Source organism: Lampetra planeri, chromosome 46 (genome assembly GCF_965212315.1).
Source record: "Lampetra planeri chromosome 46, kcLamPlan1.2.h2, whole genome shotgun sequence".
Taxonomy (NCBI): Eukaryota; Metazoa; Chordata; class Hyperoartia; order Petromyzontiformes; family Petromyzontidae; genus Lampetra; species Lampetra planeri.
The window spans coordinates 4,763,170-4,788,385 of NC_136152.1; the positions used below are offsets into that span (position 1 = coordinate 4,763,170).

The following is a 25,216-nucleotide window of genomic DNA, read 5'->3' on the forward strand; positions in this document are numbered from 1 at the left end:
GCGCCTACCCGGGAAGACGTTCTCGATGTACCACGTGAGCACGCCGTAGAGGAGCGCGTCCAAGAACATCATGATGATGGAGGTGACGAGCGAGTAGCGGTCTCCGTCCACGGTGCTGACGCGCAGGTTGCTGGGCTGCGAGCCCACGCCGAGCTGCTCGTACTGGGAGATGTACTCGGAGCCGAAGCCGAACGACACCGTGGACAAGAGGCTCTGGCAGGAAGCAGAGACGCCGACGACGAGGGGATGGGGTGGGGGGGGGTTGGGGGCGGCACAGGCACGCGTCATACAGATGACGGTAAGTGACTTTGATTTCGACCGTTCCCGGCCACGGCAAAAATAGCGGTGGTGAGCGATGCCCGAGCTGGTGCCGGTCTCCCACCTCCTTCGCCAAGCCATGCTGACCGGCGACGTAATGGTGCATCTGTGAAAAAGAGCTTAATAGCTCATGGATTCCTGCAGTATCAAATAAATATTCTGATGATTGTGATAAAAGGATGGTCAAATGTACCTAACCTGGTGTGTGCAGGAAAGCCTTAATCTAGCAGCGCTCCGACAGATGGTGAGAAATATAATTGTTGCGTACGCACGTATGTTGAGCTTCTTTCGTACCATGCTAAATCGGAGGTGCGGAGGAATTGACAGCAAACTAAAACACAAAAAGCAGTTCTAAAAGAAACGAGTTTTCAATCAAGATTTTAAAAGCGCATCGCATGGCAGCCCAGCAAAGGGTGAACATGTACACAACCTTGAAGTTAAATAACGCAATGGATGCGTTTAGGCTCAAATCGACCACTCGCCAAGACCTCCCGTGCGGCCTAGGAGGGGGGGAGAGGGGAGGGGGGAGAGGGGAGGGGCAACTCACGGCGAGTATCTTCATGGGGAAGGTGAGTCGGTCTTGCCAGACGTTGCACAGCACGTAGGGGAGGTAGAGGAGGAAGTAGAGGATGCCCCCGCAGGCCGCCGCCAGGTTCGCTCGCGCGAAGAACGTGCTCACCAGGAAGCACTGCATGATGGTCGCCACGGTGAACGCCACGAAGTAGAGCAGCAGGATGAGGAAGCTGCTGTTGGGGAACACGTTCCCAAACTGGCGGCGGAGGGTCGGGAGCGGAGGGGAAGACGCGGACGTGAGATCGGTGTGAAGGCCGTGCTTTTTCACGGGCCCGAAGCTAGATCGTGTGGCGGTGGTTAAGTCTGCCAAGCGTCCTTGGGTCCTCTCAGTAAGAATGTCTGTCTCCTGGTGTCCCCCCCCCACCATCTATCCTTGATCAAACTTCTGGCCTCATGCTCCATGGAGGGGGCTTGTCGATTGGTGGGCGGGGCTTGGTGGGTAGTGGGCGGGGCTTGGTGGGTAGTGGGCGGGGCTTGCCGAGTAGTGGGTGGGGCTTGGCGGGTAGTGGGCGGGGCTTGTCGAGTAGTGGGCGGGGCCAACGTCAAGGTGGTTTTCCTCCCTAAACGAGCGTGTGCACCGATGCTCAGCTCCACGTTTACTGCAGCCCTGGGCCAGGAGTACGCGTACGTCATCGTGTAAGTTATCAGAATGGGATCAGAGGACAAATTGATGACGTACGTCATCGAAACGGGAAAGGGTCAAAAACCTCCCCCTCCACCCCCCGGACACCCCGCGCGGGCCAGCATGCCTTGAGGATGAGGATGAGGCAGATGGCGCTGACGATGAACGGAATGAAGCAGGAGATGAACCAGCCGAGCCAGTGCAGCCCGTTGGTGAGGCCCATCATGCGCATCGTCTCCTTGAGCCGCGCCTCCTTCTCGTGCACCACGCCCTTGAGGATCATGGCCACCGAGTAGATCCACGCCAGCGTCATGAAGAGCGGCAGCGAGCTCGTCATCATCTGCAGGAACCTGACATGGCGACGGGCCGGGGGAAGGGCGGCGGTGGGGGGGGGGGGTCGATAGGGGACAAGGTCACGCCACGCAATCATATCTTGCATTTTTTTTTATAGCAGCGCCTTACGTAGTGCCTTATTCCAAGGAGGTGCTCTACAGACAGAGCCGACCCAGTCACTAAGCGACCCTTGCAATTGCAAAGGGCCCCGTGGCCAGCAGAGGGCCCCCTAGAGTCACTGCTAGCTAGTGGGTGAAAAAAATCATACATCAAAGGGGCCTCCAACCAAATTTTGCTTAGGGCCCCCAAAGGTCTAGGGCCGGTTCTGTCTACAGATAATCGTAAAATTGTACGTAAGATGATAGTGGCAGTGGGTTGTGGTAGTGAAATGGGTAGTGGTAGTGGAAGGGGTAGTGGTAGGAGTTGGGGTAGGCCTGGTTGTAGCGTGGGGGCGGGGCCAGGGAGTTGCAATACGAATGGATCGGCAGGTGAAGGGCCGACCTAATGAGTGTGAAAATTAACAAACGAGCGGGTGAACGAACGAACAATGAGCGGGCGAGCCAGCGAGCGAGCGAGCGACAGTGATCGAGGGTGTGGGGCAAGGCGTGAGGGTACACGCACGAGTCCTGCACGTAGCAGGGGTAGGGCATCTGCTGCAGGTAGATGCCGGTGGCAGGCTGCCCGCCGGCGAAGAGGCGCGCCGCTGCCCGCTCCACCATGTCCTGCACGAACGCGAAGCCGAACTTGAGGTAGCGAGACTCGTTGCGCGGTCCCGGGCTGTACACCCTGCATGCGACATCGTCACCGTTGTCATCATGATTGTCATTGATAATTGTTTTTTTACCCTTTTATCTGGCAACAAAACTGACACCTTTTTTACAAGGAGTCATGCTTGCATAGACCACAATACCTGCAGTCATAATGCAAACAAAAAACACAAATCTGATAATGTATGCACTGTCCTTGAAGTTGATTGGTCCACACCCGAGACAGCTTTTCTTAGAGCCTAGTCTCACATGGTGTTGGACCAGATGACGCCAAAAGGCGCACAACTCAAAGACAATGCACCATCAGAGTATGAGAGCTCGGGGTAAAGCATTTACACCATTGGAACCTCATTTGCCAGTAAAAAATATGATAATTGTTTTTTTACCCTTTTATCTGGCAACAAAACTGACACCTTTTTACGAGGAGTCAACATGTCAACATGACTCCTTGTAAAAAAGGTGTCAGTTTTATTGCCAGATAAAAATGGTAAAAAAACAATTATCATATTTTTTACTGGCAAATGAGGTTCCAATGATGATTGTCATTGTCAGGGGATGGGAGGGGATGGAAGGGTAGGGGATAGGAGGCGAGGGGATGTTAGAGGAGGGGACAGGAGGGTAGGGAACGTGAGAGGAGGGTGGAGCGGTTGGAAGGGGGGGGACAGCACCTGTCTTTGACCCTGTTGGTGACCTCCACCGAGTCGATGTCCATGCGGATCTTGTACTTGAGGTGGCGTGGCACGGGGTCGCTGGGGCCCATCTCGGGGAAGACGAGAGCGGCCCACAGCTGGCTGCTGCCCAGCAGCTCCAGCGAGCGGTTCACGAGACTGCCCTCGTTCGCTTGGCCCTCAAACTTGTTCAGCTCCAGGCACTGCGTGGAGACCAGCGGCGGCGGTTGGCAAGCGACGACGGAAACAGCGGCGGTGGCAAAACGTGTTTAAATTATAATAAAAAGAATTTACATCTGTAAAGTGTCGCATTTCGTCCGCAGATCCCACCAATGCGCCACCGTGTTATGGAAAGCAGCAAATAAACACAACGGCCAGAACTAGTGGAGGGGTGGGGTGGTGTAAAGGCCAGTTTAGAGAGGTGAGTTTTCAAGACAGACTTGAATGATAACAATAATAATTGTCGCTCTCAGCTCATCAACTGCCCCCTGTCCAGTCGGCTTGTTACGTACACCGTGGTGGTGGCAGTAGTCCTTGGACTCGGGACTGCCTTACATATCCACCACACTCCGCTGCCCATCAATCACGATGTGTGCACGGGGCACTAGCGGCCCGGATTGCCTTGGGCCAGCCCTAACAGACTGGCGCGTGGCTTGCGAGCGACTGGCACGGACGCAGTGATTGAGATGAAATGCAAGCACCCCATGAATGCAAATCCTTAACGCTTATTATGCAAGGGTCACTCCACTGAGATGATACGTAGAAATCGTCGCCCTTGACTTGCGGCGGACTAATGCACAAAAAGGAATAGGTTTTACCCTTTCTAGCAGTAAAACAGGCGTTAAGATGTTCCGTCGATAGACTAATGCCCGTTTGCGGCCAGGTGGCGAGTCATCGCGTACCCACAGGGGCAGCTGCCACTGGGCTGCCCTTTCATTATTTAAAGTATTTGGCTGCTATGAATGTGAACATGATAAGCCGCTTCGTTGAGCTATCATCTGTTATAGCCCGGTCGTTTCTGAACAATAAGTTGATAGCTGAGTGGGCCTTACCTGGTAAAATAAAAAATTAGTTTATTTTCATTTTTAAAAAGTTATTTGCTTACCTTCCCTACACTTTGCACTCCTATCATGCTTTTCGTATAGATTGTTGTTTTACATTTTTTAGCCCGTGGCCCTACAGGACAAAGAGCTTCATAGCTCCTAGCTCATCGGATTCCTCCTGCAGTATAAATAAATATTTTGATCATCTAAAACTATTTCAAACGAAACCATGTTTTTTATTTTACCAGGTAAGGCCCACTGAGCTATGTCTTTTTTCAGAAGCGACCTGGCTATCACATGTGATTATAATTCAACGAAGTGGCTTATCGCGTGTACATTTAAAGCAGCCAAATAAATCCAAATAATGAAAAGGTACCCCCATTGGCAGCTACCCCTGTAGATATGAGATGACTCGCCACTTGGCCCGTAAACGTGTGGAAATGTATAGCGGCCAAATCAGAGGTCGCAACCGGGTACCCGATACCCGTACCCTACCCGATACCCGGCTACCCGTACCCGGCCGGGTACGGGTACGGGTACCCGTTTGCGACCCTGGTGCGGCCGGGTACGGGTACGGGTAAGGAATCAAAACCCGTTTGCGACCTCTGGGCCAAATGCCTTTAAACGTGCGTCTGTTATCGCAGTGGGCACGGCGGTGGCCGTGGCGGCCGTGGCAGTGGGCACCTGCACGTAGCTGGACACCGTGTGCAGGACGCTGCCCACGCTGCCCATGAGGCTCCTCCACGTCGTCCCGTTGCCGCCCGATAAGAAAGTGGAGAGGCCGGCGGCCGTGAAGCCGGAGCCGCTCAGTGCGGGGTCCAGCATGCTGGCCACCATCGGTGAGGCCAGGGCACCCTGCGGTGGACAAACGTGTGCGAGTGCGTGAGTGCGAGCGTGTGGGGAGAGGAGCGGCAGTGTAGCGGTTAGTGCGCTTGCGCTACAAACCCGGCAACCCAAGTTCGATTCCCGCTCACAGCCAACAACACTGGTGACGATTATCTGAACCGGTCATGGGCCCCCCCTAGGTCGACTCAGCCTCAAATTGAGTACCTGTCGTGGTGTGTACACATCGCCACTTGGGGAGACAAAGGTGGCCAGGCGTGGTGCTGGCCATTCACCCCCTCGTGTGCCGTGCCGGCCTTCATTAGGTGCTCGCTAACGGCACTTGCCCCAACAGTCTGTTCAGGCAGTAGGGGGGGGACCTTTGTATTGTTGTCGGTGTGAGCATAGTATGGTGTTCAAGAACGTCATGCCAACAAGACGCGGCGGCGTGGCCCGAAAGACACATCGGAGAGTTGGCCGGGACGGCCGTGAGGATGTGCGAATGAAGCCGAGTTACCCGAAGCAGTTGCAGCTCGGAGCTGTTGCTGAAGAAGTTGGAGAGGGCAGGCGACACCGTGTCCCAGGCGACGCCCATTCTCCCCAGCATGGCGAGAGCCTCGAAAGTCGTATTCGCCTGCAAGAGGCCCCCACCGATCGATCAAAGCAGATCAAATCCAACAACCCCGACCAATCGAAGCTGCCCAATGTTTGGGAGACTCAACCAAGGACACATGCCGAGGCGGCAGCCGGTGCCTCGGATGTTAGAAAATGTACGAAATAATAGATCTGGTATTGGGGCCCTCAAACAAATACAAAAAATCTGCATACACATTTTAAAACGCTCATAATAATTAAGACGAAAAAAATATATGAAATAAAAATAAAAGCCATCACCTCATCTGGGGTGTCTACCTAAAACTAAAAACTAAAATATTCTTTATTTAACAGGTAAGGCCCATTGAGCTATACAGCTCTTTTTCAGAAGCGACCTGGCCACAAATAATAGCTCAGCAAAGTGGCTTATCAGCATGTGGAAGTGTAGATTAGCCAAATAATCTAAAACACACGTTGATTCTAAATGTGCAGGGAAAAACTGGAGGACCCGGGAGAAAAATCCACACTATTACGGATAGAGAGAGAAAACACGCAATATACAAAAGGTGTCAGGGTCGGGATCGAACTCACGACAACCTGTATACCAGGCGAGGGAGTTAACATCCTCGCCACCGCGATGCCTACCTGCTGGAGGATGGCACGCACGGCGGGGGTGTCCGGCGTGTACGGGATCTTGCCGAGCAGGAAGGGCTTGAACATCTTCCACAATATCTTGGTGGCCGCCGACGACTCGGCCATGCTGATGAGGTTGGCGCACAACGAGTCTGTGGAAGACAAACCGCAACCATATCCCTTTCCCCTTCCCGTGACATACGTCTACATGATCGTTTTTCTTCTTCAGATTCTGTAAATAAAACATCGGTACCGAGGCTCGCACAAAGCCATGTGGGAGGGCATGTGGCACAGTTTGGCGCCAGCTATCGTAGAGTGCGGCGGTCATGTTGCTTCAGTTCTCTGCGGTGCATGCAATGTCTTTAAAAGCAGCGGCGCTATGCGTCTCCAAATGAAATTACCGTTGAGCCGCTTGCCCGTTGCCCGAGATTCGACGGCGAACGGGACACCCACACACCCTGCGACTTGCAGCCATCTCAGAAACGGGAAAGGGTCAAGGGAGCTCGCGGAGAAACAGCCCCAGAGTAGAAGAGAGGAGTAGGACACAGTCTGGAGGCCGCAAGGGCAGGAGCAGATCTGTGCCAATGGTCGTGAACACCAAGGGACTGAGGAACAGGAAGTGGGGCTACTTTAGGAGACCGGGTTTCGCAGGGGATTTTTGAGGCTTGCGTTCAGTTGACGTCCCACTTGCCTTACGCTACGCCCAACGCATCCGTACCACTGCGGTGGAGCTTCTTAGCACGTTGGGGTTTCAAGCGCTCTGCGTGGTTCTATAGGTCAGGCCTATAGTGGTTATTAGGCCTAAACTAGGCCTAGACTAGGTATATCCACGATACATTAATCAGCACTATTAAATGTTAAAGTTGTAATTCTGTGGATAAGACTTGGTATTTATTTTTTTAACTTGGGGAAAGAGACAGTTGGAGATAATTCCAAAGTTGAGCACTGCGAGGTTGAACGAACGCAACGTGGATGGCGTGTAACAGCAAGTCTAGAAGACCGAGTCCTCTGCATGGGTTGAGTAGTCGGTGAGTGAAGCTCACGAGAACAGCAACAACCGTGATCGTAGCGATAGAAGAGTGACATTATGAGACCTCCTTTGCCAGTAGCAAGATATAGTAATAGGTTTTTACCCTTTTATCTGGCACCAAAACTGACACCTTTATACAAGGGGTCATGTTTGCAATAACCACAACACAAGCAGTCAAAATGCAAACAAAAAGAAAAACTCTGATAATGATAATGATATGCACTGTCCTTGAAATTGATTGGTCCACACCCGAGACGGCTTTTCTTAGAGCCTAGTCTCACATGGTATTGGACCACAAAAATACTCTGATATACTCTGATAGTGCGCTGTTTTTGAGTTTTGCGCCTTTTGGCGTCATCTGGTCCAACACCATGTGAGACTAGGCTATAAGAAAGCTGTCTCGGGTGTGGACCAATCAATTTCAAGGACAGTGCAATATCATTATCAGAGTTGCCACTTTTTGTTTGCATTTTGTGGTTTTTGCAAACATGACCCCTTGTATAAAGGTGTCAGTTTTGGTGCCAGATAAAAGGGTAAAAACCTATTACTAGAAGAGTGACAGTATGGCGACTCCCGGCGAGTGAACGAGCGAGCGACTTGAGTGAAGTAATAGGTTTTTACCCTTTTAACTGGTACAAAATCTGACACCTTTATACAAGGCATCATGTTTGCAATAACCTCAACACAAGAAGTCAAAATAGTGCGCTGTCTTTGAGTTGTACGCCTTTTGGCGTCATCTGGTCCAACACCAATGGAGACTAGGCTCTGAGAAAAGCTGTCTCGGTTGGGACCAATCAACTTCAAGGACAGTGCATATCATTATCATCATCAAAGTTGTTTCTTTTTGTTTGCATTTTGACTTCTTGTGTTGAGGTTATTGCAAACATGATGCTTTGTATCAAGGTGTCAGATTTTGTACCAGTTAAAAGGGTAAAAACCTATTACTATATTTTGCCACTGGTAAATGAGATCTCGTAGTGTAAATGACTTGAGAGAACATGTGCATTACGAAGTGACTGCAACGTTCGTACTGCTGGCGCTGGCTGTGGAGCTCGAGTTCTGGCTCTTGGTGGTTGCGGTGGTCGTTGCTCCGGATGTTCCCGAGCTGGAGGTGTTTGAGGACCCCAAGTTGTCCAGGAAGCTGAGCCCCCCACTGCTGCCGCACATCAGCTGTGACAGCGAGAAGCCAGTAGAGCCGCCCAGTCCGCCCATGACCGTCTTCAAACTGTCAAGACCCATCACCTGTTTCGGGCATTAAAAACACAAAACAAAACCCATGCATATAATCATGTAATGTGAGGATATATCCGGCTCACTGACGAATCACAACTCGTCATGATGATTGGCTCTGCCGGTCCTGGTTTACAGCCAATGGGGGGGGGGGGGGGGAGCCTAGGGGCATGGCCCTGACGTAATGGAAAGGTGACAGCTGTAGGGATTGGTTCTGCTGGCTTTGGCCACAGCCAATGGGGAGATGAGTCAGGGGCGTGGTCCCGGGAGCTGACGAGGGAGCCTGGAAGATTCCATGGAGGCTAGCGAGGATTGGCGGAAACGTACCACGTGACCCGGGTATTAAATAGGGGTGGAGACGAATGACACGTGGTCAGAACGGAAACGAACAGAGGAAGGGGGCCATGCGGGAGCGGGGCTCCGGGTTGCCACGTGGTCCAGGCTGCCACGTGGTCCAGGCTGCCACGTGGTCCAGGCTGCCATGTGGTCCAGGCTGCCATGTGGCAGTGCGTCTCTCTCTCTATCTGTCCCTCTCACGCTGCCTATCAGCAGCGTGAAGGAAAGCTGTAACACAAGTTGAATAAAAGACGGATTCCAGAAGTCGCCTCAACGAGCTTTATTACAATCACGGGACCTTTTTTGCCAGTATCAACATTGTCAGTAGCAGTATTGATACTGGCACCCTGAGCAAAAGATGCTGTGATACGTGCATTGTCTCTTTTACTGTCCGCCTTTTGGCGTTCTCTGGTCTGACACTGGTGAGACTAGGCCCTAAAGAAGAGTGTCTCTGGTTGTAGGCCAATCAGTTTCAAAGACAACGCATTTCTTATCAGGGTTTTTTTTGCGTGTTCTCCACAAGTACATGTGATTAATGCGGACTTGATTCTTTGCAAAAGGTTTGGTGTTTGAACATCTTGACACACCTCCTGTTTTATTGACAGAAATCGTAAAACCTATTCTTAGTTTTCAAAACCCACGCAAATGGGAACCGGTTTAAACTGTGGGTGTAATAACCAAAACAGCCAATGTCAACTATCACTCAGAATGATGGTCTCTTGATACATTTAAATTATCATTATTCTCATCGCGCATTTTATTTTTGTTGTTATTCATTTGTGTTCATTTCGCTGCTATAAATGTCCAAATGATAAGCCACTTTGTTGACCTATCAATTGTGGCCAGGTTGCTTTTGAAAAATAAATTAATGCCTCAGTGGGTTTTTTCTGATAGGATTAGAATGGTTTAGTTTTATTTGTATTGCTTACCTTTCTTGTACCGTGCACTCCTATTATGTTTTTGGTCTTGTTTGTTGTTGTAACGTTCTTACCCCGTGCACCCGACCGGACATCTGTGATAAAAGAGCTACGTAGCTCATCGGATTCCTCCTCCAGTGTAACAAAAAATATTCGGGTTCTGACGTGTGGCTCACCGAAGAGCTTTTGTTTGTACTATACCTGCTGCTGAAGAATGCCGATACTCGGGCCCAGGGTCCCCACGAGGCCCAGGAGCTGCCCACTCACCGTCCTGTTCAGCGACATCATCACCTGCAACACACACGGGCGGGGGGCAAGGCGTTGCATCGCGATAAAGGATAAGTCGGTGTAGTGCAGGCGGTGCAACTGCACCGGGGTCAGAGGGCTCTGATGCTGGGCCAGGAAATGGAAGTTCATTTGGACAGGGGTGGGGGGGGGGAGGGATGACCCTTTTAATTCTTGTAACAGGACCCATGCTAACCAGGCTGCAGTGAACGCACACGCGAGAACGTCACGTTGAATTCGAGCGGTACATAATGCATGGGGAATGCACTAGAATACCGTTACGTAGTATATGTATTTAGATGCACTATAATACCACGAGAATATCGTTATGAAGTCAAAAATGTATTTTAAATGCACGATAATGCAACCACAATCCTGCTAAGTCCTATATAATGTATTTTAAATGCATCACAATGCCGTTATGTAGTATACGATGTATTTTAAATGCACCCGAATGCTGCCCCCCCTGGGGCCGGCTCACCTGCGTGGAGAGGCGACTCGCGTTGACGCTTAAGGCCGCGGCGGCCGCGAATCCCTGGAGCTGCTCATCGGAAAGCGAGCACGTGAGGTTGACGAGCGAGCTCCGGTTGCTCGAGCCGATGACCAGCACCAGGCTCTGCAGGGAGGTGTTGCACGCGAGCGCGCGCGGACTCAGCCGTTGCGCCAGCGACAGCGCCAGGAACTGTGACGGCGAACGACACGAGAGGGCGAGGAATGTAATTAGACAAAAAGAAAATCGCTCATTCCGCACGGATTCTGTGACACCCTTCGACGCGCGTGCGCCACCTTAAGTGTGACTTTCTGACGGCGGTAAAGTGCCCAGTGCCAGATCAAGGTAGTGCGGGGCCTGTAGCAAATGTTATAAAGGGGCCTTAAATAATAAAAAAATAAATATTACATCACTATTTTTTTTACCTGCATGGTAAAGAAATTGCATGTTTTAATTTGCTATACAGCCAGATAATACGACAAATCGCTAACCTTAAACACCCAGTCGTTCGTAAAAGTTGAAGGCGGTATAGTACTATAGTAATAGAGCAAGTGCAGAATCACTGAACCGGAATTGACAGCTTGAAAGCATTTAGCGCGGGGCGCTTGAAAGTGCAGGGCCCGTAGCTACTACACATGTAGCTATGTAGCTACTACTACATATGTAGCTACTAAACGTGTAGTAGCTATTACACGTGTAGTAGCTACTACACGTGTAGTAGCTACTACACATGTAGCTACTTTGCTACTAGGATAATGCGGCACTGGTTGCGTCATCAACCCTGCGAGCTACAAGTGGCTTCACACAAAGTTCAGGATCGGCAAAAAAAAGTTACCGTTAGTCAAGAGCCATGCTCTAAACACCACCCTACAGACACAATCCTGCAAACACCGTCCTGCACACACACCACCCATCACCCTACACGCACCATACTGCACACACACACGTATGTCGAACTTCTTTTGCACCGCACATAGCCGAGCGTACTAAATCGGGAGGTGCGGGGGGGGGGAGGGAAAAGACAAACAAGCTAAACAAAACAACAACGAGCAGTTATGAAGGTGGCCACCAAGATCGATCACCCACCTCGATCGACGAGTTATCGATTTAACTTCGTAATGGGCTGCATTGAAAAGCTCGAGCAGGTGCGTACAACAAAACCTGCTCGGGAGAAAAAGAAAGCAGCTGACGAATCAGTCGTAGCCCACTTTAATTAAAGCTGCTGACACAATGGTGGCCATTAGACCTCGCCACCCGTACCCCTCTTCAATTACAAAGACGCCTTTCCCTCTACGCGATCACAATAGAGACGCGGCGCTCTGCAATCTGCTCCTTCTCGGGGCTGGACGAACAAAAAAAATTAAAATAAAAGCCAGACCCCACCGAACGTACTCTCTCGCGCGAGGATCATTATAGTTTTTTTTTTGTACGTTTTCTTTGGAATAATGACGTTTTTTTTCTCCCGAACGGACCACACGTTTAACAATCCGTCTTTATTTAGCAGGCTTTCCAACGGAGGTTGATTTGACTGCCCATTCCGTCCGTCTGTAACCAGGGATGGTGGAGGTGGGGGTGATACGCCATTTCGCGAGGATCATCCACAGCACGTGCCAAAACCCCGGCACGGAGTTGCCTTTTGCTATTGCAGTGAGCCACCTCAAGTGACAACCCGGGCCATACTGACCAAAAGGGGTCGCCCAAAAATTGTGTGCGACCCAGGATCAGTTCAGATATCACTCGCCGCTGATATTAGCCACGGATCGGACACATACTCAGGACTGCTCAATTCATATAGCACAGTGGGCGGACCACTCCATACACATGCGTCCCTGCCTCCTCCTTCACGGGTTTAACTTGTCTTCTTGGTTCTTTCGGTAAAGTCACGTAGAATGGAAATAATACAATAAAATAAAAAAAATTAAATAAAAAACGTAATAAAATAATTCTCACGATGTTTTGGCCACAACGCAAGCAGCCGTCCTCAGGTGGAGACTCTGTCTTCTCGACAGACCTGTTCTCCACCTGAGGACGGCTGCTTGCGTTGTGGCCGAAACGACGTGAGAATTATTTTATGACGTTTTTATTTTAATGTAATTTTTATTATTTTATTATTTCCATTCTACGTGACTTTACCGAAAGAACCAAGAAGATGAATCCCTGCAGTCACGAAAGCTTTAAATCGGGTTTAACTTGGTGACGCTATCTTCATGATTACGTTGCTCCGCTGTCACTCCGACGCGCCTCTGGTCCGTCCGATGCACTTTAGGCCACCGTGAAAGTGAACTCCTGGTCAGAATCGATGACACTCACAGCTAGCAAACACACTTGGCCGCTCTTAACAACAACGGCGACAAAACCCTTTGCGGGAGGCGGCGCCTCGAAAAAAAGAGGATGCCGAGTCACGGCACGTTCATCGCACGCGGCGATCTTCGGTGGCTCCCTCGCACGATGAAGCGACGACAGGGGACGACTGGCTCTCTCGTTAGGCTAATTGTTGGGCAGCGGGCGACTCCGGCGGCATTTCTTGATGAGGCCTCCCGGGCAAAAGGCTCCCTTTGCTTGATATTTGGCCCGTTCGCTCGTACGCAGGCAGGTAGCACAAAGTGCCCTGCCACCGCGGGACTCGTTACAAAGCGAGGACGGAAAAGGTGGCGGCTGGGTGGCTCTCGGGGACGAATGCCGTGCCGTGGACAACGAGAGACGGAATCCGCTAGAGAGCCAGCCAGTGGCAGGGCCGGTGTACTGGCTACTACACTGGACTTGAGGGCATGGCAAGCGTGACAATGGTGCAAGATTTTTAAGTCTGCATCGCCCGTGTCAATGAAGGGGTATAATTGTGTTCACCACAGTGAGTTGTTGGGCAGGTCACATGCAGTGGGATAAAGTGTAGGTGCTCCCCACCGCATCTCAAGGTGTCTGGCCAGAGGGAAAGAGCAGGCCAAGTACCCTCTAGATCAGTGGTTCTTTACCTGTACTGAAGTCTGCACCCCTTGGGTTCTCAGTCCTATTTTTTTTTCATAATGTGAATAAATACATAGGTTTAATAAAACAAAAGTAGTTGCACTTACTGCTTAATTTGTGTTTTCGATTATTTTCCTTCTAAAGAAATCTGGCCGTGTCTCGCACCCCCAGAAAGGGCTGCAGCGTGCACCCCAGGTGAAGAGCCACTGCTCTAGACGGAGCTCACTAGAGCTCCATCTGTTCTAGGCCCTTGTGCCAGCAGTGGCACGAGCAATCAATTGCAGTTTTGTGCCTTGCCTAGATCGTACCCTAAAAAAATCAACATCTTTAAAATGTGTGTGGCCTTATCTGCCACACCGCAGCAGCACCGTTTCTCGCATTACGATGCAAAGGTGTCGAGGTGACGGCGGCTCTGGGGTCAGACCACTGAGCCGGCGCTGCTGGAATCTTGGGTTTCTAATTTTGAATCTCGGCCACTCGTGCTGAAACCGGTTCTCAGGGTCGTGAGCTGATGGTCTCAGCCTGGTCACAATTGATGTAACTCCTCCCCCCCCCCTCCTTGCCCTGCCCAAAATGAAATGATTCCACTATGTCTGGACAGTGTCTTAAGATTCAATTGCATATAGGACACCGTATAAATCCAAACTGTGGCTATTGGCAAGTCTGTTTTTTACTTAATTTACGCCACCTTTGAGGAAGAGAAAAAAAACACGCTTTCACTGTCACCAATCAACAATACTGGCAGGCCATATCAAAGTTGTTTTCCTGGTGCGGATAAACAGGTCTCTTGAAGTGACTTTGGCGGCAGTCATCTTCTTCTTCTTGGTTCTTTCGGTAAAGTGACGTAGAAGGGAAAAAATAAAATAATAAAAATAAAACATAATACAATAATCTTCTTAGGTTTTTTCGGTAAAGTCACGTAGGTCAAAATTAATGAAAATAAAATAAAAAACAAAAATCACGACGTTTCGGAGGCAACACAAGTCTCCGTCATCGGGTGGGACCGTCACAGCCAGATTAGCTGCATCAAGTGAGGCAATCTGGCTGTGACGGTCCCACCTGATGACGGAGACTTGTGTTGCCTCCGAAACGTCGTGATTTTTGTTTTTTATTTTATTTTATTTTCATTAATTTTGACCTACGTGACTTTACCGAAAAAACCTAAGAAGATGATTCCTTGCAGTCACGAAAGCTTCAAATCTAGAATAATACAATAATTCTCACGACGTTTCGGCCACAACGCAAGCAGCCGTCGTCAGGTGAAGAACAGGGCTGTCGGAAAGACAGCGTCTGAATGAGCTTTATCTGAGAGGCCGTGGTACACTGCTCACCGTAAGAGTTGCGAACAGAACTCACGCTGCCTCACTGCACGAAGCTGACGTCGCAACTGAAACACGTATTTAAAAGTAAAAAAATTCGAAACATCGAAAAAAAAAACACGTAAAAGAAGAGATTTCGATTTCCCCGAAAGCAGGAAAATGCTCACCTGAACCAACCGTGGACACAACACTACACAATCAGGGCTTCAGCTCAGCCGCGTGTGTCTGGGTTCAGCGACCCAGAAAATATATTTCGGCACACGGCACACCACGTCCAGGAGACCACTCGCTGTGGCTGTGGCTACAAGTCACGTGCCACCTACTACCAGTCTACCAGCGACCTGGAGAAATTGAGCCCTATACATAGGCGGTGTTTTACTTCTATATTTGGGGGGGGGGGGAGGAGGGTTCGCTTTGTCCCTCACATTAGGAATCACTGGGTGCATAACATTTATTTGTTTTTAAGCTTACTTGTAAACTACTGAAAATAAATTCATGAAGGTGTCCAGTTTGGGGAGGCGTTGCCACCCCTCCCCCCATGCCCCCCAAACTCCGCCCATGGCTCTATATATATACACACTGTACGATCATCAGGGACGCACGTAGCTCAGGGGATTCACAATGATCAGATTGGAAAAACACGGCACCAGTGCCGGGATTCCAAGTTCTTCGGTGCGTTTCCAGGTTTTGTAGAAACGTGAACATTTTAGGAAGCGAGTTCAACGTCCCCGAAACGTGTCCCGGCACGTGGAGCGATACGTTGGACATCGTACCGAGCAACGCGGGGGCATGACTGGAAAGCACGGTGGAGAGACGCACACAGCAGCAGCAGCAGCGGCAGCAGTGGCACAACGGCGAACGCACACCTAGGCCGCGGTGAAATATCAAAGTAGTGCTTCATAAAAAAAAAAGTTTTTTTTTTAGTTAGATCGCGTAAATATAAATGTGTCATTAACCCACCAGCACCCGACACAGCCAATCAGGAAGGTTTGTCACGTCGACAAAACGTGCCAATGAGTGACTACTTGAGCATGAACCGCTGGCGTGTTGAGAACTGTGACGTTTCGCTGGCAATCACAACCAGCCTCATCGGGGGCGATTTGCCAAAATTGTAGCCCTTCGTGCGAACGGCTCAGCCCACCGCTTGCTGCTGCTGCTGCTGCTGTTGTTGGGACACACGCGGCTGAACGGAAGATGTCACGGGCTGTACGCGTGCTCATTATCTCCGTCTCTCACCGGTTGGGGTCGGATCTGCACGGCCATCAGGTCCGACACGGCCCAGTCCGGAAAGGACAGGTTTCGCTTCATGTAGGCTTGTAGCGGGGAGCTGTCCACCAGCACATTCTGTAGCACGATGTTACCTGTTGGCGACGAAACAAAAACAAGGTCAAAGGTCACCCGCGTAGCCCGTGCGGACCGACGCAGCAAGTGCTGTTAGCGAGCACCGACGGAGGATGACACTGCAAACGGAGGGAGTGGGCGGTCGGCACGACGCCTGGACGCCTTTGTCTCTCCGGTGGCGGATGTGTAAACACCGTGCCAGGCACTCATTTAAGGCTGAGTCGACCTCAGGGGGGGAAGTGGGGGGGGCATAACCGATTTGAGATATTCCGCCATTGTTATTGGTCTCGAGCAGGGATCGAACTCGGGTCGCGCAGTGTGCTAACCACCGCACTGCTGCTCCGCAAGACATACGCACACAAATACAGAGAAGGTGGGGGGCTTGACATGATGGCGCCAAATCACTCCGTAAGAACCCAGAAGGGGAAATTTAGTTAAGGCAAGGAAAAGTTCAACTGGGGGAGGGGGTGGCGGTGCGTGATGCGGCACAAGAGCATGTGACATCAAGCGGAAGGTGACGCGTCGTTTCAAAATAACGAGGCCACGCCAGCAGCGTTCCTCCGCGGCAGCACGTCGAGCGAGGTTGCGTGACTGCCTTTGACGAGACAAAACAAAAAGATAAAAACCTGAATGTTCGGAAATAAGTCTGTGGATTCTGAAGCCGAGAGCGTGGCAGTTGGTGGGGGTTGCGGAGGGTGCATGAGAGGGAGAGACGTAACTGGGCAGAGGGAACACGATCTCATTCACAAACGATGAGTGACAATGGATATTTGCATGCCTGATTTGACTGTGTATGGAGTGAGTGGTGGCGCAGCGGTTAGCGCACTGCGCTGAATTCATGACTGTCAACATCGGTGGCAAACAATGTCGGAGTCGCTCCTGAGCACACAACTTTACGTATGCATGTACGGTGAACTTCTTTCACACCGTACGAAGCCAACCATGCTAATCGGAGGTGCACTGACCAGGGTGGGGAAGTATGGTCAAACAAACCTTCATTACATGACATGGCATGGGTAAGCCTCCATCCAGCAGTGGATTGCCAAAGGGCTGTACAATTTTTTTATTTGATTGAACTTTAGAAAACATTAAGTTGGAATCAGGCTGATGACTTTCTTAGCAATGTTAAACTACAGCGGTTGTGTGCGTTGCATATACGAGTATGGTTTTACAAAAGCTGAAAATTGTATTTCTTATTATTATATGAAAAACATTTCACAGCCCTATTCTTCCACCAATGAATGAAGGCTTGGCCATGTGTTGGTCATGGAGATTGTTTGACCATGCACGTATCTAGACATGCCTCATGTACATACAAAACATAGCCGAGACAGACTGGTGGGGCAAGTGCTAGATTTGAAGCTTTCGTGACTGCAAGGAATCATCTTCTTAGGTTTTTTCGGTAAAGTCACGTAGAAAGTAAAATAAAATAAAAACAAAAATCACGACGTTTCGGAGGCAACACAAGTCTCCGTCATCAGGTGGGACCGTCACAGCCAGATTAGCTGTACGGTCCCACCTGATGACGGAGACTTGTGTTGCCTCCGAAACGTCGTGATTTTTGTTTTTATTTTATTTTACTTTCTACGTGACTTTACCGAAAAAACCTAAGAAGAGGGGCAAGTGCTGTTCACGAGCACCTATGGAGGCCAGCACGGCACACACGGTGAAATTATTTTTACACATCGCACCAGGTTCTCATTTGAGGCAGAGTTGACCTAGGAGAGACCCAGGACCGGTTCAGATAATCATCACTGGTGATGATGGTGAGCGGGTATCGAACTCAGGTCGCTGGGTTTGAAGTGCGGCGTGCTAACTGTTGCACTACCGCTCCCCACTGGAGCATCAACAACAACAAGCGCCATTCGCCACTAAGTGGCGGTGACGTCACCATGGCGCTTGTGCCAGGCCAGGTGCACTTTATGGTCATGTGAAATGTAGAACGCTCGCTGTCAAGAGGTCACGGGACAGATCCAAGTGCTCTGGCTTGACCGACTGAGATGACTAACCGACGCACCATCTGTGCCCCCTACTATGCCAAATTGCTGTGTTTTAGCGGCACGGCGCTCCGCTCATTGTGAGCATTGCCCCTCTGCTGGCGGGCGTCTGCCTCCAACGCTGCACCGTACATCCTCACGCACACGCGTGTGTGCGTCCACCCACCGGTCCAAGCCCTTGGGTCGGTCAGGATGACGTTGGCGAGCCCCATGGCTGATGTTCTGCTCACCCACACGGTCTCAAGGCTGCGCCAGAATGAGTCGTTCATCAGCAAACCCTGCGTGTCCACCAGCACCCGGGACAGCCTAGCAGCACGCAAACCACACAGTCAACCACAGAGTCAATTACAGTCAACCACAGATCCAATCACACAGTCAACCACAGAGTCAATCACACAGTCAACCACAGAGTCAATCACAGTCAACCACAGATCCAATCACACAGTCAACCACAGATTCAATCACACAGTCAACCACAGAGTCAATCACACAGTCAACCACAGATCCAATCACACAGTCAACCACAGATCCAATCACACAGTCAACCACACATCCAATCACACAGTCACCCACAGAACCAATCACACAGTCAACCACACATCCAATCACACAGTCAACCACAGAGTCAATCACGCAGTCAACCACAGTCAACCACAGAGTCAATCACACAGTCAACCACAGATCCAATCACACAGTCAACCACAGATCCAATCACACAGTCAACCACAGATCCAATCACACAGTCAACCACAGAGTCAATCACGCAGTCAACCACAGAGTCAATCACACAGTCAACCACAGAGTCAATCACACAGTCAACCACAGAGTCAATCACACAGTCAACCACAGAACCAATCACACAGTCAACCACAGATCCAATCACACAGTCAACCACAGATCCAATCACAGTCAACCACAGAGTCAATCACGCAGTCAACCACAGAGTCAATCACACAGTCAACCACAGATTCAATCACACAGTCAACCACAGATCCAATCACACAGTCAACCACAGAGTCAATCACACAGTCAACCACAGATCCAGTCACACAGTCAACCACAGATCCAATCACACAGTCAACCACAGAGTCAATCACACAGTCAACCACAGAGTCAATCACACAGTCAACCACAGATCCAATCACACAGTCAACCACAGATCCAATCACACAGTCAACCACAGATCCAGAGTCAATCACGCAGTTAACCACAGAGTCAATCACACAGTCAACCACAGAGTCAATCACACAGTCAACCACAGAGTCAATCACACAGTCAACCACAGAACCAATCACACAGTCAACCACAGATCCAATCACGCAGTCAACCACAGAGTCAATCACGCAGTCAACCACAGATCCAATCACACAGTCAACCACAGATCCAATCACGCAGTCAACCACAGAGTCAATCACGCAGTCAACCACAGATCCAATCACGCAGTCAACCACAGAGTCAATCAGGCAGTCAACCACAGAGTCAATCACACAGTCAACCACAGATCCAATCACACAGTCAACCACAGATCCAATCACACAGTCAACCACAGAACCAATCACACAGTCAACCACAGAACCAATCACACAGTCAACCACAGATCCAATCACACAGTCAACCACAGAACCAATCACACAGTCAACCACAGAGTCAATCACACAGTCAACCACAGATCCAATCACACAGTCAACCACAGATCCAATCACACAGTCAACCACAGATCCAATCACACAGTCAACCACAGATTCAATCACACAGTCAACCACAGATCCAATCACACAGTCAAACACAGAGTCAATCACACAGTCAACCACAGATCCAATCACACAGTCAACCACAGAGTCAATCACACAGTCAACCACAGATCCAATCACACAGTCAACCACAGAACCAATCACACAGTCAACCACAGAGTCAATCACACAGTCAACCACAGATTCAATCACACAGTCAACCACAGAACCAATCACACAGTCAACCACAGAGTCAATCACACAGTCAACCACAGATCCAATCACACAGTCAACCACAGAACCAATCACACAGTCAACCACAGATCCAATCACACAGTCAACCACAGATCCAATCACACAGTCAACCACATATCCAATCACACAGTCAACCACAGAACCAATCACACAGTCAACCACAGATCCAATCACACAGTCAACCACAGATCCAATCACACAGTCAACCACAGATCCAACCACACAGTCAACCACAGATCCAATCACACAGTCAACCACAGAGTCAATCACACAGTCAACCACAGATCCAATCACACAGTCAACCACAGATCCAACCACACAGTCAACCACAGATCCAATCACACAGTCAACCACAGAGTCAATCACACAGTCAACCACAGAACCAATCACACAGTCAACCACACATCCAATCACACAGTCAACCACAGATCCAATCACACAGTCAACCACAGATCCAACCACACAGTCAACCACAGATCCAATCACACAGTCAACCACAGATCCAACCACACATCCAATCACACAGTCAACCACACATACAATCACACAGTCAACCACAGATCCAACCACACAGTCAACCACAGATCCAATCACACAGTCAACCACAGATCCAACCACACAGTCAACCACAGATCCAATCACACAGTCAACTACAGATCCAATCACACAGTCAACCACAGATCCAATCACACAGTCAACCACAGATCCAATCACACAGTCAACCACAGATCCAATCACACAGTCAACCACAGATCCAATCACACAGTCAACCACAGATCCAATCACACAGTCAACCACAGATCCAATCACACAGTCAACCACAGAACCAATCACACAGTCAACCACAGATCCAATCACACAGTCAACCACAGATCCAATCACACAGTCAACCACATATCCAATTACACAGTCAACCACAGATCCAATCACACAGTCAATCACACAGTCAACCACAGATCCAATCACACAGTCAACCACAGATCCAATCACACAGTCAACCACAGAACCAATCACACAGTCAACCACAGATCCAATCACACAGTCAACCACAGAGTCAATCACACAGTCAACCACAGAGTCAATCACACAGTCAACCAATCACACAGTCAACCACAGATCCAATCACACAGTCAACCACAGAGTCAATCACACAGTCAACCACAGAGTCAATCACACAGTCAACCACAGATCCAATCACACAGTCAACCACAGATCCAATCACACAGTCAACCACAGAGTCAATCACACAGTCAACCACAGAGTCAATCACACAGTCAACCACAGATCCAACCACACAGTCAACCACAGATCCAATCACACAGTCAACCACAGAGTCAATCACACAGTCAACCACACATCCAATCACACAGTCAACCACAGATCCAACCACACAGTCAACCACAGATCCAATCACACAGTCAACCACAGATCCAACCACACAGTCAACCACAGATCCAACCACACAGTCAACCACAGAGTCAATCACAAAGTCAACCACAGATCCAATCACACAGTCAACCACAGATCCAATCACACAGTCAACCACACATCCAATCACAGTCAACCACAAAACCAATCACAGTCAACCACAGAGTCAATCACAAAGTCAACCACACATCCAATCACAGTCAACCACAAAACCAATCACAGTCAACCACAGAGTCAATCACAAAGTCAACCACTCAGTCCTCACGTGACGAAGTTGTTTTTGCTCTGACTTCTATTGCTGTAGGGTATTGTTCTTTATTTTGTTTGTTTTGTTTTTGTCTATTTGGTGACCCCAGGTCATCGCCTGGTTAAAATAAATAAACTTAGCGTCGCTCGACACGGCTAACCACACACAGTCCATGTTCCCGGGGTGGGCTCTCCTCTAGGTCCACTCAGCATACAATGATAACCTGTCTGATGTCTCCCTTCAAAAGAAAATCATTACCATTGCCACCATCGCAATTCATTATCAATGTCATCAAGATTACTGTCATAAAAAATCATGTTTATAATCAGTCGCCATCATCAATATCATTATCAATCATCACGTGTATCATTAATGCCATCATTATTGGCATCATCGCCATAATTCTAGATTTGAAGCTTTCGTGACTGCAAGGATTCATACTGTTAGGTTTTTTCGGTAAAGTCACGTAGGTACAAAATAAAATATAAAAATTACTAAAAGTAATAATAGAAATAAATAAAATAATAAATCACGACGTTTCGGAGGCAACACAAGTCTCCGTTATCAGGTGGGACCACCGTCACAGCTAGATTTACTGTATCAAGTGAGGCAAAGATTCCAAGATACAAGTTCTTAAATACAAGTTGTGTTGCCTCCGAAACGTCGTGATTTATTATTTTATTTTTATTATTATATTTAGTAATTTTTATTTTTTACCTGCGTGACTTTACCGAAAAAAACCCTATAAGTATCATCGCCATAATTAACAAATAAAAGGCTTATTTTCATATGGGTCATAGAGACAAGGGTTTGGCAAAGTGTGCGTGGCACTGCGACCACGGTAATCAACCCGCGGCACCCTGCTGGGCCTGTCACGTGGCCTCCTCCTGCCAGCGAGCCTTCGACACTTCACGTGGTGGCCTCAAAGTGCACCTAGCCTGGCACAGGCGTCGTGGTGACGTCTCCGCCACTTCAGTGGCGAATGGCGGGTGTTGTTGTTGTTGTTTGTTTGTTGTTGTGGTGGGTGGGACGCGGTGGTGGGGGAGGGAATGACATGCGGGGACACGGTGTGTAGAGCCACGAGGCAACGGGGGACACACGATGACGACGATCAGAATCTGTATTGAGACTGCAGGAGGAATCCGATGAGCTATGAAGCTCTTCTTCGCGGATGTCCAGTAGGGACGGGTCAGCAAGTGACAACAACAACAATTCACACACAACAACAACGACAACACGACAGGATGATATAGACGTGGCACAGAGTGTTGGTGGATGCAGTGATGGTGACAATAATTATGATGATGATATTGATTGCGATGATTGCAGCCATGATGATGATAATGATGATAATGATTGCGATATGATTGCAGCCATGGTGATGATAATAATGATTGCGATATGATTGCAGCCATGATGATGATGTAAATAATTATATTGATTGCGATATGATTGCAGTCATGATGATGATGATGATACAGACATGGCAGGGAGGCGGATAAATTGATGGTGATAATGATTGCGATGATAATAATTTAGAAGATGACGATGACGACACAACGACATGACAACGATTGCGATGATGACGGCCATGATTATTTCGACGATGATTTTTATGACGATGACGACGACGACGATTGCGATGATGACGGCGGTGACAACGACGGTGCCGACGACACGGACGCAGGCAGGGGAGGAGGTGGATGAGGATAGGGGGAAGAAGATGCATAATCTCCTCTCTTACAGCGAGTCTCTGTAGTTGTTCACCTCCCCGGGGGCCTCGGCAGGCGTGTGGCTGGTCACGCACGTGGTGCCCAGCTCGCACACTGTCCCCTGTAGCCATGGCAACAGCCCCGCTGATGGCAGGGCCCGCACACGGTAGTGACCTGGCTCCAGACCACACACGGACAACACAGGCGGAGAGGGTGACGATGGGATGGCGAGGGTGGTGGTCACTGCAAGGCCTAGCGGACCACTTGGCATGTGGCACCCCCCCCCCCCACACATACACAACATGTGAAAACACCCCTCCCCCCCCCAAATTTCATTTTTTTAAATTTTCATGTATTCGGTATTTAACCCTGTGAGCCATGCGGCTCTTGACTCGGGTGCAACCGCAACAAACAGAAACACGAACAAGGAACATCTTAAAGTGACTTGCACGCAAGCAGAAAAATCCAGGAATAAACAGCAAAGTCTTCCAGAAAAAGAACGCCGCGTTTCAACGCAGGCCGTCAAAGCCCCAATGGTTTCAAACACCATATTTCAATGCTGCCATAAGAGCCCCAGTGGTTTTAAAAATGTTGCGTTGACCCGCACGCTGGTAATGTCTTATTAATTATATCGGCGAAAGTGTAGCACCGCTCTGAATAATGAGCGAAGAACCCTGGGATGGAGTGGCGTGTTTGTTGAACTTGAACTCTGCTCTGTTCGCTTGTTCGATGCGTTTTCGGGTTTAATGGCACGTTTGTAACCATTGCTACAGTCTACATTATAGACTGCCAGTACACTCACCAAACTTAATAACCAGGCTGCAGTCTACATTATAGACTGCCAGTACACTCACCAAGGTTAAGAACCAGGCTACAGTCTACATTATAGACTGTCAGTACACTCACCAAATTGAATAACCAGGCTACAGTCTACATTAGTGTTTTTTTGTTTTTTATTCACTTTATTTGTATTTTTTTTTCTACCTACGTGACTTTACCGAAAGAACCAAAAAAATATGAATTCCTGCAGTCACGAAAGTTTTAAGTCAAAATTTGTTGGCCAAGACGGTTGTGTTGGAGGTGCTGAGAGCTCCTCATGAAGACAGCTACACGCACGTGTGTGTGTGTGTGTGTTGAACCTCTTTCACGCCGTACGCAGCCGACCGTGCTAATCGGAGGTGCGCTACGTATGTATCCCTGAGAGGTTTTTGGGTGAGCTCGTCTGATGAAGCTGGTTCCAATCACCAGCGAAACGTCGTTCTCAAATGTTGCGCGTTTACTCCCCAACACAGCGTTGTGCTGCAGTAGTCACTAATTGGCACCTTTTTCTTACGTTACATCACGCATCTGACTAATTGGCCGTGTCGGGTGGTGGCGGGTTTAACGACACATTTATATTTACGCCATCTAACCCCCAACAGAAGTAGAAGAAGAACAAGTATAACCCATAAAAACAAAGTTTTTCACTATAAATCCTTTATATGCGTGGCGGCTAGAGTCCTCTCGTCCTCTGGCTTGAGATGGCTGCCACCTATGGGTCAGATGATTGCATGGCAGCATTAAGC

The 25,216-nt window shown here is 49.3% G+C and overlaps 1 protein-coding gene across 1 annotated transcript in view; it reads right to left on the reverse strand.

The window, feature by feature from the left end:
• The window catches only part of LOC144733409 (phospholipid-transporting ATPase ABCA1-like), an 83,114-nt gene that overhangs the window by 48,792 nt on the left and 9,106 nt on the right, over nucleotides 1-25,216 (reverse strand). Inside the window, exons 3-16 of the mRNA XM_078615320.1 lie at nucleotides 23,684-23,825; nucleotides 18,446-18,585; nucleotides 16,178-16,302; nucleotides 10,653-10,853; nucleotides 10,088-10,177; nucleotides 8,435-8,645; nucleotides 6,386-6,525; nucleotides 5,664-5,780; nucleotides 5,009-5,179; nucleotides 3,282-3,484; nucleotides 2,468-2,632; nucleotides 1,641-1,863; nucleotides 866-1,087; nucleotides 9-213 (exon numbers count right to left, since the gene is read on the reverse strand). Coding sequence (XP_078471446.1) covers nucleotides 9-213; nucleotides 866-1,087; nucleotides 1,641-1,863; nucleotides 2,468-2,632; nucleotides 3,282-3,484; nucleotides 5,009-5,179; nucleotides 5,664-5,780; nucleotides 6,386-6,525; nucleotides 8,435-8,645; nucleotides 10,088-10,177; nucleotides 10,653-10,853; nucleotides 16,178-16,302; nucleotides 18,446-18,585; nucleotides 23,684-23,825 — 2,355 coding nt within the window. The remainder of the gene's footprint in view (nucleotides 1-8; nucleotides 214-865; nucleotides 1,088-1,640; nucleotides 1,864-2,467; nucleotides 2,633-3,281; nucleotides 3,485-5,008; nucleotides 5,180-5,663; nucleotides 5,781-6,385; nucleotides 6,526-8,434; nucleotides 8,646-10,087; nucleotides 10,178-10,652; nucleotides 10,854-16,177; nucleotides 16,303-18,445; nucleotides 18,586-23,683; nucleotides 23,826-25,216) is intronic.